Below are 15798 nucleotides of genomic sequence, written 5' to 3' on the forward strand. Positions count from 1 at the left end.
ATTTTACTTAATTCAGAAAACGTTATATAAAATAACATGTAAAAATCTGGCATATTATCCGAGCCAACAACTAGTTAAGTTGTGAAAAAAAGTACATAAGGAAGTGCAAAAGGTTCAACTAATGCAAAATGGAAAATTATTAAGGCAATACAATAAGAAAAGTGGACGACCAGAATTCGACCACAGTGAGCTAGACTATTATTCTAATGGAGACTTATACTAAATTTTGCAAGACGTAGGAAAAGTAATCCAAAAGTTCAGTTAGCTAGAGTTGGAAACAAAGGCAATCAAGTCCCCATCCCTCTATAAGAAAGCTCAAAACATCAAAGAGAAAGCTGACATAGTCACATGAACAAATATAATAATGGCTCCAGTCTATACTATACATTCCTGTAAGGCTGTATATTTGTTGAGCTTTTACTTTCTTGTTTTGATGTTAGGTTTATGCCACAAATAAATAAAAAACCACCATGAAATTTCCTTAATTTCTACCCGTAATAAAGTATGTAATTAATTGTAAAATAGCCTACGTATCCGGAGCAATGATAAAACACTAACCGATAAAAGACTTTTTTACAAAAAGTAAATTGGATCGGAGGATTTAAACAAAAAAGTGGCTTTGAAGCCACTGTCAATTAGTGTTTCATCATGGCTCTACGTACCCGCCGTGCTCAACTACAGTTGTCATAACCGAAAAGATTACGGGCCTAGTCTTTGGGATTATATTACGCCTCCACAAGATAGAACTTTTCACAAATTAAGCTTGGCCTCTTCGTCTCAGGGTGTGTTATTTGTGACTTGAAATCTTGTAAAAATGACATATGATTGACTTTGAATGTACATATCTATCAATTTATAAATTTTTTTGAGTAAATGAGATTGGATTACCAAAACTTTTTAAGACGGTCATTTAGGATAGAGCAATTATTATTGCCGTAGAAGAATATGTTAGGGCTTGTTCTTCCTAACTTATTTTTAGTTCAGTTCAATTCAATTCAATTCAATTCAGTTCTGTTCAATTCAACAGTTCAGTTCAATTCAGATCGGTTCAGTTCAGCTCAGCTTTGGACAATATTTTTACCCTTACATATCACTATTCATTTCATTTTAGTTCAGTTCAGTTCAATTCAGTTCAACTGTTTTATGCCGAAAAGAACAAGCCCTTAGTCTAATTGATTGACGACTCTCTAACCATTCCCTTTCCTCTCAAAAAAAGTTTAATTTATTATCGCTTACAAAATAAGATCCTCAATTGTTCCCATATTACAAATACACTTTTTTTTTTTTTTGAGGGGATATTACAAAGAAACTTCATCTCACTTACCTAGTAAAAGATTTTGTTAATACTATATAGACGATAAGATCTCATGATCTATGATTTGGTAAAATGATCCCAAGATCTCGTGACCGTCATTTCATTCTGTAGAAGCAGCAGACACGTGTAGTTTAGCAACCTAGTGATTCAGTAAATATTTATAATTTAGAAAATCTCTCCGTCATTAAAAAAAATAATTAAAAACGTAATCTCCAAATTTTATTTATTTCCTAAGCCGAACTTATTTGAACCGAACTAAAAATAACTAGTCTAAACTAAAGTAAAACTATAAAAAGAACTAAACTAAAAATGTAAAGGTCTTATTTTTTCAGCTTGAATTGAACTGAAACGAGTTGAACTAAACTGAACTTTTGCAATATAATAATAATTATTATTGAAATAAGATGAAATGAACTAAAATGAGAACTAAATTGAACAAAAACTATCATCAAAAGAAGCTAAGAGGCTAAGATTATACCAATTGGTAGATGGTAAACTAGTGTCTACCATTAGAATGGTAGACACGAGCCAAAACGCAACCCAAAAAACATAAAACGCGTAATGTACATCAACGGTTCTTTAATGAATGTATGAAACTAATGTACATCAATTATTCTCCAATGAACATCGATCTCGACGATTCTCCTTTGTTGACCTTTATCTTTATGTTTCTTAGTTTGTTTATTGCAAATATTTCTTTATTCATTGCGTTTTCTTTGTTTGTTCATTAAGTTGAGTGGTTGTTCATCAGATATTTCCTCTTAAATTCATCTTTTCTTCTTGTTCATTGATGATTCAGATGTTCATTAAGTTTCGTGTGTTGTTCTTTTGTTCAACTTTCATCTTCATGTTGCTTAGTTTGTCCATTGAGAATATTGTTTTATTCATTATATTATAGTGCAAAACGCCGCCATATAGAATGATGCGCATCATTTAAATGGTAGACTCGTGTCTACCACCTCATTTGCGAGACTATACTACTATTCCAAATCAGCGTGATTTATAAAAAAAAATCTTAAAAAATCAAACATAGACATCAACCTCAAATTTCCTCCCACGTCTAACGTCTTTATAAATTAATAATTCAATGTATCCTCTATTCCTCTTCAATCAATCTCACAGTCTCACTCCCACAAGTAAACAACCAAATCCCAAAACAGAAAATGGGAAAAGAATACGAAGAAGAAGATCAAATAGCATCAATGAGAGAAGCATTCTCTCTATTCGACACAGATGGAGACGGTAAAATCGCACCATCAGATCTAGGCATTGTGATGCGTTCTCTGGGTTCGAACCCGACTCAATCGCATCTCCGACACATTTTGGAGAGAGAAAATCTTAATTCACCCTTCGATTTCCACCGTTTTCTCGAATTAATGTCTAAGTACATGAAATCAGACGACCAACCTTTCGAATCGGAGCTCCGAGATGCGTTTCGGGTACTTGATAAGGATTCTTCGGGTTTTGTTTCGGTTTCGGATCTTCGACATATATTGACCAATATTGGTGAGAAATTGGATGGGGATGAATTCGATGAATGGATTAAAGAAGTTGATGTTGGTTCTGATGGAAGGTTTCAGTACGAGGATTTTATTTCCAACCTCCTTGTCAAGTGAAACTCATCATGTTTCTAGTGATACTATTCTCGTCTGTCGTATTTTACGAAATTCTATGTTGTCTCCGACTTTTTGAAATGTTAAACAAGATTGTATGTTATTCAATTTAAAGTTTAGGTTGGGTAACGTATTGATATTTCTTTCTATTGCCACCACTTGTTGTAATATTAATATGGTTTGGTTTCAATACTCAAATAAAGCAGGTGATAGTCTAATGGTATTGGCATCACCTCCTATTCTAGATATGTTTTTATGCAAAGAATTTTATCTTACCTTAAAAAAAATCAATATTCCAATAATCAATGATCGACATATAGTTCTACTATCAATTTATTGAGTGACAGTTGCCAACCCTCTTATCATTGAATTTTTATTGGTTAGGAATATATTAAAATATTATTTTTATATCTCTTCTCTCATCATTTATTACATACATATCAATATTTTATTCTAATGTGTCTAAGAGGGTTGGCAACCCTAAGGGTTACTCAAACATTTTCCAAATTTATTATACTATACGATCTATTTTGTCCAATTTATTTTTTGATTATGGGAAATTAAGGTTCAAATCTTTGAAAATAAAAAATTTCAATACTCCCCTCAAAAAAAAAAAAAAATTTCAATACTGATCTTGTAAAGTTGAACCATGTGGATGCTCTATCCTTGAAAGGGTGTTGTTGTATGGGATCTTTTATAATTTTAAGATGCTCAAACTACTATACTTTACTCCCTCTATGTTAATTTTTTATTCTACCTATTTGTTTTTGGATGTGTTTAACACACACCTTTGGCTATTAATATAAGTTACATAGAAATGAATTTAACAAAATTTCAATATCATATATCGATAAAATGATAAGCTACAAGCGGAATATATTTTCTATTTCTTGTAAAACTAATCATGTATAATCAATTGCAATATTGCATAATTTACCTGAAACTTCAACTAGTATGTAAAGTAGCCGAAAGTAGTAATCATGTGGTATAATCTTTCCGTAGTATTTATTTTCTATCATTATACATTATTTAATTACTTGCTACAATTATTTTAAATAATAATAATTCATTAAAGAAATAATATATCATCTACATGACAAATTTTAGCTTATGTATGACACGAGTCACAACTCTAATTATAATTTTTGAGAGATCGAAATAGGAGGAGAAAAAAAGTAACTAGGGATTATTTGATTAAATTTTCTTTTTTAATGTATTGTTTTTCATAATTCCACTGTTTATAATTAAATGTACATTTTCAATTATAATAATAAAAACAACATAAACAGTCCACATTCATATAAAAATATAGTCTTAGATTAAAAGATTAGATGACAACAAAATTATGGTAGCTATTGTAAAGCTTACCAGAACTGAGACCCATTCTAAAACACCCTTCTACATTGTAATCAGTGAGATGTCAAACTCCAATACTCCACGGCTGAGGACACAACAAATTCAATCTAATCAAATTTTGCAGAAAGAATGAGCCTCAAGTTAAGCGAAAATGGCTATATAGCAATATGCTTGATTAGGGGTGTAAATGAGACGAGACAACTTGTGAGTTATTAGAGATCGACTCGGTCAAAGCTCGACTCGAGTGTGCTCGAATTGAACTCGAGCTCGACTCAGGATGTTGGTGAGTCGAGTTGAGGAGCTCGATACTCGCCCCGAAAACTCGTGAGAAACTCGAATACCTAATTATTAATAGCAAAATACCTAAATTTAACATTTTTCTACCGTATTGTTGCTTTTAACATGGGACACTTGCAACTACTCGAAATCTACTCGGTCAAAACTCGACTCGAGTGAGTTCGAGTCAACTCAAACTCGCATCATTGTCTCCCTAAGCTTGGTAGCATACAATGGAGAGGAAGGACAATTTGGTGAGTTCGACTCAACTCACTAAATTGCAAGTTACTCGAAATCTACTCAGTCAAAACTCGACTCGAGTGAGTTCGGCTCAACTCAAACTCGCATCATTGACTCCCTAAGCTTGGTAGCACACAATGGAGAGGAAGGACAATTTGGTGATTGGTCTTGTATGAGACCCACCTCTTGTTCTCTCTTGTTATAGTATAATCATGCTCTTTAAAAGAAACAGATGCGTCCAACAAACCAAATTTGCAAGACTTCACACCAACGGCAAACGGCTTTATATTCAAACTAGCACAAATAGCATTGCAAGTTTCATTCATTTCACACCATCGACATCTACAAGACTGCACACTGTAACACTGTACAATGCCCCATTCAAGCGGGAAGCAACGTAGGAAAGCTAAATCAGTCGACATTCAAAAAGAAATTTAGCTAGAGTTTCTTTTGTGGGTCTTGGTTCAACAAGTGATCAGCATGGTTATCCAGCAATTGCTCATTAGAGTAACTTGGTTTAATGTCATTTGGAAGAAAAGAGAGAAGACTACTATCTATATCTTTAGAGTGGTCGTTGGTATTCTTACTTTCACCACATTTAGATGAGTCCCGAAAGCTTTCAACATCACTGAGGAGTGGTTCCTTGGTGCTCTCCGCCTCATTGATTTGTAGTGGACCTGTGGAGCATCCTCCATCATATTCGGGTGGCTCAACTGTATCTTCTCCCTCGTCACCTGGTAATGGACCTTTACAACTGTCTTCGTTGCCCTTAAGCAGATCAGCCACTTCTTGGTGATCGTCTATCGGTGTGTTGTCGGAAGTATCATCTGTCTGTTCAATATTTGATGGATCTCTGGAGCTTCCTACTTCCTTGGAATGGTGATCATCGTATTCTCTCTGTTTTGCTTCATGAGAGTTATCAATATCACTGGGTTTTGGAGCACCTCGAACCAACTCCGGGCGAGGCTCCACTCCAACACGTCTAAGATGCAACTGCCAAGCACAAATTATTACATAATCATTTACCAAAGCTTGCGAAACACAAAGGTGATCCAACAGCCTAAAAAATATTCTAATGAGATGCAAATTAATTTGCAAGATACCTGAAGATGCAAATTGACTTCATCAGGTCGTGACAAGAATGGAAAATCACCCCCGGATTTTAAGTATGCTCGCCTGGCTCCAGGATACCTTTCGCTCACTTCATCTTTAAGTTGTTGGGGGATCGCACAATAGTCATTTGTCTGTAAAGGACATCAGACAGGGTTTGTCAGCCTTACAAGTTTGTTTAAAGCATATGCTATGCAGATAAGCCACTCTTAGAAGGGGGGAGGGGAATCTTCCGGCTTACACAGCATCATGCACAAGCTAATATATCATACATGGAAATTAAATGAATTCAACTGGAGAAACATACATCCATTACAGTTATAGCTGCATCTGACAGCAGAAGAGGTCCGATTGAAGCTGAATCAACTGTCAGAGTCAATCTGGATGCCAAATCATCCTTTGAAACTTTTTCAACCTATAAAAGGTTAGGAATGTCATGCTAAGAAAGCAAAAAAATTAATGATTGTTTCCTGAAGAACGTAAAATGCTTTGGTCTTGGATTAACAAAACAACAATATGAAAAGATGAAAATTGCTATACATAAATGGAATCAAGACAGGATCAATATGGAATCGAGATATTCATCATGGACTTCACCTGGGATACAACAAAGTCAACAGAATCTGCGATAAATGGCTCATGGGGGCCATCACGAATACCCGTCAAGACATATCGTTTCAAAAGGAATGAAGGAGCCCAGCTTACACTGCATAATTGCATAATAATCAGAGCATTTCCTATGTAACATGCAAAATAAAGGGGAAATCGTGTGAAAAAGATATTGGTACAATACAATCATACGTTATAATGGTTCCAGTAATTTGGATAACATTTAGAAACAAATTTGATAGAAAACAATTTGCACTCTTGCAACATCAAATCTTCGATCCCGTATAATTTTCATACAGATCAAGATGATTCTACCGAGTTCAATAAGAATTTTAAACGATTCAATTATCAAGTCAATGAGGACAGTGTCTTCTCAATGTAAACATAATTAATTGAAAGATGCTCGCAGAAAACAATACCTAAAGCAGTGAGTGCAAACTTAAGCCATTTTCAGATCAAAATCCTTCGCTTCACAATGAGAAACAATACTATAGGGGGAAGCACAAAGGGAATGGACAAGAAAATATTGCATGGAGTTGCAATAATGATTGACTGAAAAGTGAAAACTGATATACAACAAAGTGAATTTTGACTTACACAGGAGCCCAAGGCATTGAGGCTGAAAATGTACGTGTATCCAAAAATGTATTTGAAAGAACTAATGATTTTACTCGTCTTGGACGATGTTGAGCGAACAGTTGTGCCAAAAAGCCTCCAAGTGATGTTCCATAAATGTGGATCTGATGAATGAAATGTTATTAGGGCCATATAACTTTTCAGAATAAAAAAATGGTCAATGTACATACAAGCAAAACTATGGAAGAACATAGAGGCCGTGAAGAGCCATGGAAAATAAAGCAACATATACAGCATTTTCTCTTGCAGAGCATTGGACATGTTACTTTTTCGATGAAGTATCAGTAATTCGCCAAGTTATCACGGATAAAAAGTCATTACATATCATCAGGAGAATCCAGCCTGGCAAGAGCAGAAATAGGTTGCTTCAGTTCTAGGATCATCAGAAATGGGTATTGGTGTAGTGTCCTTTCATAAGTCGTAACACACAATTTTTGCTAGTGTACTTTTTTCTGCTAAACACCTTATCAACCATTAGAAGTAAACGTACGCAACTGCTATGCGTGTTCACAAAGAGTAACAGCTTCTTATGCAAACTGGGTGAATAAAGCAAAAAATGAAGTTTATTCACAACTGGCCTTTATGTTCTCAATATCTTCCATATCCCCAATAAGTCTTTTCACTTGTTCTTTAAGAGAGAAGTATTCCCTTCTGACTATGCATCTCTGTGCCAATGACCCTATTAACTTCCCATGAGATACTCCAGAAACCCTCCCATCTTAGTAGCTAATCACACCTAGAAAACTCTCTATGCAGTGCTTAGAAGAGAGATATATCGGCACAAGCAAGAATGCATTTGTTCCTACACATAAAGGTTCCAGGCCATATAACACTGACACAGTATCATGTAGTTTGAACCAGTCCAAGTGAGCAGGAAATGAATAAATTGCTAGGCTGTACATAAATAAGTGAGAGTGGAAGCTTTGACATGCTTACATGATGAACATCAATTGCATCCAAGAACTTTTCAAATGCATGAATCCACTCATGATTATTCCACACACGTGGAATATCAACAGAGATGACTCGATAACCCTGGAGAAGAAAATTGGCAAAGTAAATCAATTAAGTTCAAGATGAAAAGGGGAAGCAGAGAAACTAAGAGTTTATTGCAAAATCCAAATGCTAAGCATAGAGGAAATTTTCTATTTATACAAAATAAAACATCAACTCCACACCGAAAAAGAAGAAATACTGAATTGGTTTTGGTTCCGGTGAGAAAAATTCTTCTATGAGAACATGAGAAAACTTAGTAACCCGTTTTAACCAATATGTAATCCATTTTGTCTAAAACGTAACCATAAATTCCCTTGTGGAACCAATATTCCAAAAGGATTATATCTTCAAAGAAAAGGATTATCGTGTAATAGAGGATTACATTTTTATTAGAATGGATTAGTATTCCCTCTCCCGTTCTCATATAAGAAGTTTTATACTTGCTAAACTTATATCACTAAAAACCAAAGTCGCTCAAACACTTAATTTATAAAGTAACATAGCCAGTGAATAAAGATATATTCCAATTGTCATTGTTTGAGTCAGCACGATTGGAAAAATTGTAAGATAAGCATAATATCCTGCAGCAGTGGAAAAGGGGGAGTCACTCTCTGTTGGACTAGTCTAATACTAAAAACATTTTAAACAATCAGTCAAACACGATTTTGTGTAACAAATTCATTTCTTGAAGCTCCCATTAATTCCTAAAGCCACAAGGGAAACTTGAGATTATTAACAAGGCTTTGCAATCAATTAACATTCATTAGCTGTCTAGAATTGAGATCAAGGATGTCAGCTTAGTTGCTGATTTCCTATACAGAAAATGGGAAGAAGCAGCAGTCATATGAATTACCATTAGAAAGGTTGAAGATAAAGCAGTTTGTGTTATGCAGGGAAAGGAACACTAGAGCGTCATAGTGTAGAAAAACATTGTCAGAGTGGATCCTCTGAAACTCCCATCCCCATGTAGCCACGCCATGAGGCGTGCAGTGCTATTGAAATTTGAATGATGCATGTATCAGTTTCACCTTTGAATTTGCATGGGGGACACATTTAAATAGTATTTCAAACAAAGACAAGTTCTATCTCATATCTGAATCTTGTCAATAAAGAAATTATGGGAATACATATTCCATTTGGGACACAGATATTGTTTTATGAGTCATGATCACTCCGCTAGGATCTTATTCTCTTAAATTCTATGCATTGATCAGGTATCCCATCTCCATATCAAGATGGGTGTTTTCATGAAGTATAACGACGTAAGAATAATATACCAACAGAATTATCAATTGACTTGAAACTGGTCCATGTTCCTTGGATAAAAAACATGAAATATGGGAGCTCTCTGCGACTCTCACAGTTCATAAGGGTTCTAGTTTTCCAAAGCTGCGCACATGACATTACCAATAGGTGTTCCGTTGAATTTATGAAAATGAACATATCATCAGGAGAATGAGCTTTCGTAAACTAATAATTATGCGTTGATAGCAACTCAAGAGTTGGGAATATAAACAAAAACAGAAAGTCTAATAGTACATAATTTTCAAAATGCAGCTGTGCAGAATGGAAAAAAAAGGGGAGTCACAACAATCAAATAATACCTTCATCGACAATGCCATAATTTGTTTATAATACACATCGGCGGATCCTGCTGTCCCCGGAATGCAGATAAGTGGAGGAACCCCCTTTGGACCAAAGTCATAATATCTCCATTGCTTTAAGCCAACCTGTAGCAAAAGGCAGTGAGCTACCAAGTAGCATGACTAATAAAAATACACTATTTTGCAATTTCTTCCATGGTCACAGAGTGTACAGAACATAGGCTTCTTCCCAAGCAATCAACAAAAAGAACTGATGAAGACAATAAGTAGATCAATGGAACTATAAACCACTCAACAAAGCAAGTAAAACCTAACACACGAGTGGAAAAAAAGGAGTACTGCAGATTGTATCAAGCAATCGCAAAATTGAAAATGAAGACATTTGACATTGAAAATTCCCAATCTTTACAAGAAGATCTGAAATCCACCCATAATTGCCACATTATCTCAACCCCTCCTAATTAAAAATTCACCTTGCTTTTACTACATTATTCTTATTACTACTTTTCCCGTTCCCATCCTCTCTCAATGCTTGATTCCAATGGCATATGATTGAAAACTAACCATAATATTTTCTAGATCAATACAAGGAAACATCACAATATTATCGGACAATCCAAAATAGTATACATGACTACTATTTCCGGATGGAGCTGAGTATGATACCATACAGAACTTCAAAAGCAACAAAAAGCTAGGCACTACTACAAGTGATTGTCAAGATTCCAAGATAAATCCACTAGAACTAGTTGTCCCTACAACAAGAACAAGATCGATATCCGGCCCGATCATCAAGATACAATCCTAATTCTCACCAAGACTTCAAATGTACATAGAAAATTCACCCACCACAAAGTTTAAGTTCAAATTTCAATCAGTCAACTACCCTTCTCCAAATGAACACCATATTACTAAAATTTCCCAAGAATACTAATTCCAAATGCCCATAATTAAAAGAATCATCAAGATAATTACCATTATATAAATCAAAGCAACATGGTCAGCAAGAACTGAGCCTAAAATCATAAAAGATTGGAAATTGAGCAATTTGAAAGTAAATGAATCAATAATGAGAATAGGGTAATATTGAAAGAAGCAAAATTTGTAATAAAACTTACAGGAATTTGGTGGAGAGGAACTTGGGATTTGAAGTAGATGTAATCACCAGGAGCCGAGAATACGCCTTTGCCTTTGATGTTTTTCATTGGAGCTGATCTTCTTACAGTTTGCTACCGTTGAACTTTGAATTATGAATAAAAATGCAATGACCCAAGTTAATCTTAATTTCAGAAAATGCTTTGTTGGTTCAAATCAGATCAAAATCTGGGTCTTTCTTATTTTCTTTGAATCTTCATCAATGGATTGAACTGGGGGTGTCCGAAATCGGGATGATGCGGGAAGAGAGATAGAAGAAGAAGCACGTGATGGGTCCCCCAATAGGCCCAATTCCAGCTGCAAGTCAGCGATTGTTTTTAATGGGAAAACAGACATATGTTGTACTAATTTCAATCTCCACGATGTTCTTGATGTAGTATTTGCGGGTCAAGTACTTGAGAATAGAGGAAAAAGGTTAAAGGAATTCATACTCCTAAATATTGTAGTTGGAAGGTTCGACCTCATGACTTTAAGGGTATGAGGTGAATCCTCAACCACCTACATTAAGGGTGCGTTCTCTTCAACTTAAAAAAATTAAGTTTCAGATCCAATAAGTTCATATAAGTTGCAATCAGGTCCAATCAGGACAATAAGTTTCAATCAGGTTCAATCAAGGCAATAAGTTCCAATCAGGTCTAATAAGGTTCAATAAGTACCAATCAGGTGCAATAAGTTCCAATCAGGTGTAATAAGGTCCAATAAATTCTAATCAGGTGCAATAAGTTTTAATCAGGTCCAATAAGGTCCAAATAGTCAATGTTCAATAAACATTTGTATTGTTGTCCATTATTTTATTATTCATATCACTATTGGGTAATTAAGTTATTATTAGAATTTTAATTAAAGTACCACAATGATTTTATAGTATTATACTTGTATTATTGTCTATTATTTTATTAAATATTTGTATTATTATCTATTATTTTATCATTCATATTACTATTAGATGATTATGTTATTATTAGAAATTTTTATTAAAGTACCACAATGTATAGTATTATACTTGTATTATTGTCTATTATTTGATTATTCATATTACTATTATCTGATTATATTATTATTAAAAAATATTATAATCATGGTCAAATAAGGTTAACAATAATAATCATTATAATGAATGAAGTGAAGGAAGGCTTTCTTTTGGCTATGGGGAACTTTGAGATTTTTTCTCTTTTTTTTTTCCTCTCGCCTTTATAATAATACATAATGTGTAATTGGGTAGTTAATACAAGTTACAAGTGAGAGATGAAAGTAGAGTGAGAGAAAAAAAGTTCATGCATTCTACTACCTTCAAGTAAATGAAAGTGGTATGAGAATTAATGAGTTCTACTACTTTAGTCATAAATTATTCATATGTGTCAATTTCTCACTTGTTAGCAATAAATGTTAATCAACTTTTGATTTGCTACTAGTGCTTTATGAAATCAAAACAAGACTTATTAGTGGTGAAAGTTATGTATAAGCAAATATATAAATAGTAATTTTTTTTGTTAAATTATTTATCATAAGAGATAATTAATAATAATTATTTTTTTAAAGGACGAATTTTAATAATTATTACTTCATAATAGATTTTGAGGGGTAGTATTTACGTTACGGGTAATATTTATGTTATTGCTCGTCAATTTTTTTTGTCTAATAAGGTCAAATAAGTTTCAATCACGTACAATAAGTTCTAATAAGTTTCAATCAGGTCCAATAAGGTCTAATAAGTTTCAATCAGGTCAATAAGTTTCAATCTGGTCCAATAAGTTCCAATCAGGTTCAATGCAATCAGGTCCAATAAGTTGAATAAAGTCCAACCAGGTTTAATAAGTTCCAATCAGTTCAGTTTTGATAAGTTCAATTCAGATAAGTTCAGGACCAATAAGTTGAAGAGAACGCACCCTAAATAAGCTTAATGCACGCCAATGTATGTTTTTTTTTGTTTGTATAACATTATATTACAACCTAGGTTTTTATGAATATGACTGTATGTTTTTTTTTGTTTGTATAACATTATATTACAACCTAGGTTTTTATGAATATGACTCAATATAAAAAAAAAAATTACTTCCTTCTCAGTATATATATAAAAAAAAGAATATGGCTCAAATTGAAAAGGAGGATGAAGTTATTTAAGAAACTAACAAGTATAGTTCTATTGAACGAGCAAAAGGAGAGAGGGATTCGAATCCTCGATAGTTCTGAACAAAGAACTATGTCAGTTTTCAATACCGGAGCTATCAACCACTCAACCATCTCTCCAACATAAGTCAATTTTTATTTTATTCTTATTCCTCTGAATGAAACATAGTTATATGAGCTGATACCATCACAAGTTGTAGAAAAATAAATATAAAAGTAACAAAACCAGTATCATAAAGAACACAAAATTGTTTGAAATATATATAAGTAAGTATAGTTCAAAATCGGTATGATTTCATAATTAAAGTGTATGCTCTTTTAAATTATAATATATAAATAGAACATAACTCAATATGAAGAAAAAAAACGTAAAACTAGTGAAAAAAAATTAATTGGCTCCTTGCTTATATATATACATTTTAGTAACCAAACCCGTCCCAGTTTGTACAAAATCAAATAAAAAAATTCTTCTCAATACAATCTAATACATTTCCAATTGGTACTCATATATATACATTACCAATTTGCAGTTTTAATTGGAAGATGTACGAGTATTATTTATTCTGTTTAAATCTTTTAAGACTCAATCAAATAAATGTTTATAACAACTCTAAAGAGAATCCTACTATTATTTTTTAGAAAGATAAATAACTTTGAGTAGAATCCTATAGAAGCGAATTGTTATTCTTGTAAAAAAAAAAAGTATTGTTACTATAACTTAATTAACTCATACAATATTTCTCAAACTATTGCCTTTTATATGCACTTTGGTCCCACTCTTCATATCCTTCTACTTTTCCCACACCCTCACGCAGGGGCGAAGCCATGGGGTTTTGACAGGGGCCATGGCCCCCGTCCCCTTGTCAAATTTCTATAGAAAAGTGGTGAAAATCTCGGCCCTCCGAACTTGCGATTAGTTATATTGGCCCTCGTAACTTATATCGGCCCCCCTAGCTTATGTGTTCTGCCTTCGCCCCTGCCCTCACGTGTATAAATCTTGCACACGTACGTAAAATGCTCACCCTGCGCCAAACTTAATTGTACTCAAGAGTGCTTCAATTTTCACTTTCACATTCTTAGATACTATGAAAACATTCAATGTGTTCATTCAAGTGCAGGTTAATTTCGTGGTCAGGTTGATTTCATATCAGGTCGACCCTTTTGGCGATGATCCAAATTATTCGAACTTGAGTCCACCCAACGGGTTGAGGGCTACATTCAATGATTATTTTAAATACGAGTACTAGACCTATCAAAATAGTCAGTCAAATTGGTTTTTGGTCAGATGTATTCGGCTTCAGATCAACTTTACTCCAGATTCATACTAATTTCAATGTCGATCGAATTGACAACCTCTTAACCATGATCCAACTTATTTAGTTTCAGGTTGATTCGTCGATCCAAGGACGACTTTTAAGTTTCCATTTTGAGCATGAGTTGTTGTTGTGTCACTTTATAATTAAACGCCAAGTCGATCACAAGAAAAATAATTTAGGCAATCAAATTGACAGAACAAAAATAACTTAACACTAAACTAGCATGAAAACATACATTGGTGCAACTGCCACTACGACAACCACCTCCACTATGGCAATCACCACTAAGACATCGACACTCATAATGTTATTTGTGACTTGAAATATTGTGAAAATGGCATAAGGTTGACTTTGAATGCATATATCTCTTATTCTATAAAGAGTTTTGATGTGATTCAAATTTGAGGTGATAGCTTGTTCCAAGAGCTTTTCAACGACAGGACATATGTCCAAAATTTCACTGAGAAACGAGAAAATTATGGCTGTTTCAAGAACAACTAAGGAAACTGGAATTTAGTCCCGCGCCCGTCCGGGCGGGTTTTGGCTCGACCAGGCAACAGCGCCCGACCTGTTTTCACGGGTTTTTACATTGTTTTCCCCTAAGTTTTTAAGCCGTCATTAGAGTTATACTAGGAGACTATTCTAGGTTTTATTAGAATTTACCTATGTTATAAAAGGACTTTTTTGGTGATTATTGTTTGACACACAACTTTTAGCCTCTAGTATGACTCATTATATTATTCTTTCTGCTTTCTTCCATTATAGTGAAGAAGCTTTCGAATCTCCCACATGTGGGTGATCGAACCACGTAAATCCTTGTGTTCTCTTGTTTATCTTTTTTATTGATTTTCTCGCTCTTATTAGTTCTTTAATTTGTTCCGCATTAATCAAACACTACAACACCCTTTCCGAACAGATAACAACAATATATGCATAACTACAATAACTTACGTGAGAAAAAAATATGGTGGGTAGTTTGAAGCGTCTTTTTGCTTAACTTGTTTATTGAGACTAGTTTTTGGACCCGTGCAAAATGCACGTGAAGTTTTTATTAAGTAAATATACTTATATTTTAATGGTAATGATTGCCTATTTTTTAAAAGTGGTTGCATTCAAATGTGATACTATATTAATATGATGTACAAATTCACAAACAATTAATAAAATAGTAAACAAATTTAATTGTAAACTAAACAATTAACTATATTAACTATGTTACATAATAAAATCATCACATTGGGTAAATAATTTAAAAGTACGTGTTACCCATCTAAGTAAAGTTTGCAACGAATTACTCCTTACGATTACGAATGTTAGCTCAACTATATGTGCACGAATACCAAATATTTACACTCCCATGAAACTTATTTGAGGATTAAAAGATATTTTTATAATTATGTATTAGAAATTTTTAAGAACTTCAACCGTAATTTAATTAATAAATA

The 15798-nt window shown here is 33.7% G+C and overlaps 2 protein-coding genes across 3 annotated transcripts; one reads left to right on the plus strand and one right to left on the minus strand.

The window, feature by feature from the left end:
* The first annotated feature begins 2396 nt into the window (after positions 1 to 2396).
* Positions 2397 to 3176, plus strand: LOC104892437 (probable calcium-binding protein CML13). The gene has a single exon (XM_010678372.4). The coding sequence runs from the start codon at positions 2479 to 2481 to the stop codon at positions 2929 to 2931; it is 453 nt and encodes a 150-aa protein (XP_010676674.1). The 5' UTR covers positions 2397 to 2478; the 3' UTR covers positions 2932 to 3176.
* Positions 3177 to 5061: 1885 nt separating this feature from the next.
* Positions 5062 to 11311, minus strand: LOC104892438 (uncharacterized). 2 transcript variants are annotated; one of them, XM_010678373.4, is made up of 8 exons: positions 10874 to 11309; positions 9756 to 9881; positions 8092 to 8190; positions 7117 to 7259; positions 6508 to 6616; positions 6218 to 6325; positions 5904 to 6044; positions 5062 to 5793 (listed from the first exon to the last, which is right to left on the minus strand). In XM_010678373.4, exons 1-8 carry the CDS (start codon positions 10958 to 10960, stop codon positions 5239 to 5241), a joined length of 1368 nt encoding a protein of 455 aa, XP_010676675.2. In that variant the 5' UTR covers positions 10961 to 11309; the 3' UTR covers positions 5062 to 5238. The 2 variants fall into 2 exon arrangements, with proteins under 2 accessions (XP_010676675.2, XP_057250902.1); XM_057394919.1 differs by lacking the exon at positions 8092 to 8190 and having other exon boundaries at positions 10874 to 11311.
* Positions 11312 to 15798: the final 4487 nt, after the last annotated feature.

This window comes from Beta vulgaris, chromosome 5 (assembly GCF_026745355.1).
Source record: "Beta vulgaris subsp. vulgaris cultivar EL10 chromosome 5, EL10.2, whole genome shotgun sequence".
Lineage (NCBI taxonomy): Eukaryota > Viridiplantae > Streptophyta > Magnoliopsida > Caryophyllales > Amaranthaceae > Beta > Beta vulgaris.

Excerpts from the sequence above, each read along its gene's own strand:
- LOC104892437 (XM_010678372.4), top strand. The coding sequence starts at position 2,479 with ATGGGAAAAGAATACGAAGAAGAAGATCAAATAGCATCAATGAGAGAA.
- LOC104892438 (XM_010678373.4), bottom strand. The coding sequence starts at position 10,960 with ATGAAAAACATCAAAGGCAAAGGCGTATTCTCGGCTCCTGGTGATTAC. Across the intron at positions 8,191-9,755 it reads TTATGGCATTGTCGATGAAG|GGTTATCGAGTCATCTCTGT; the intron begins GTATTATTTGAT and ends TTTCTTCTCCAG. Across the intron at positions 7,260-8,091 it reads ATGCAATTGATGTTCATCAT|ATCCACATTTATGGAACATC; the intron begins GTAAGCATGTCA and ends TTCATTCATCAG.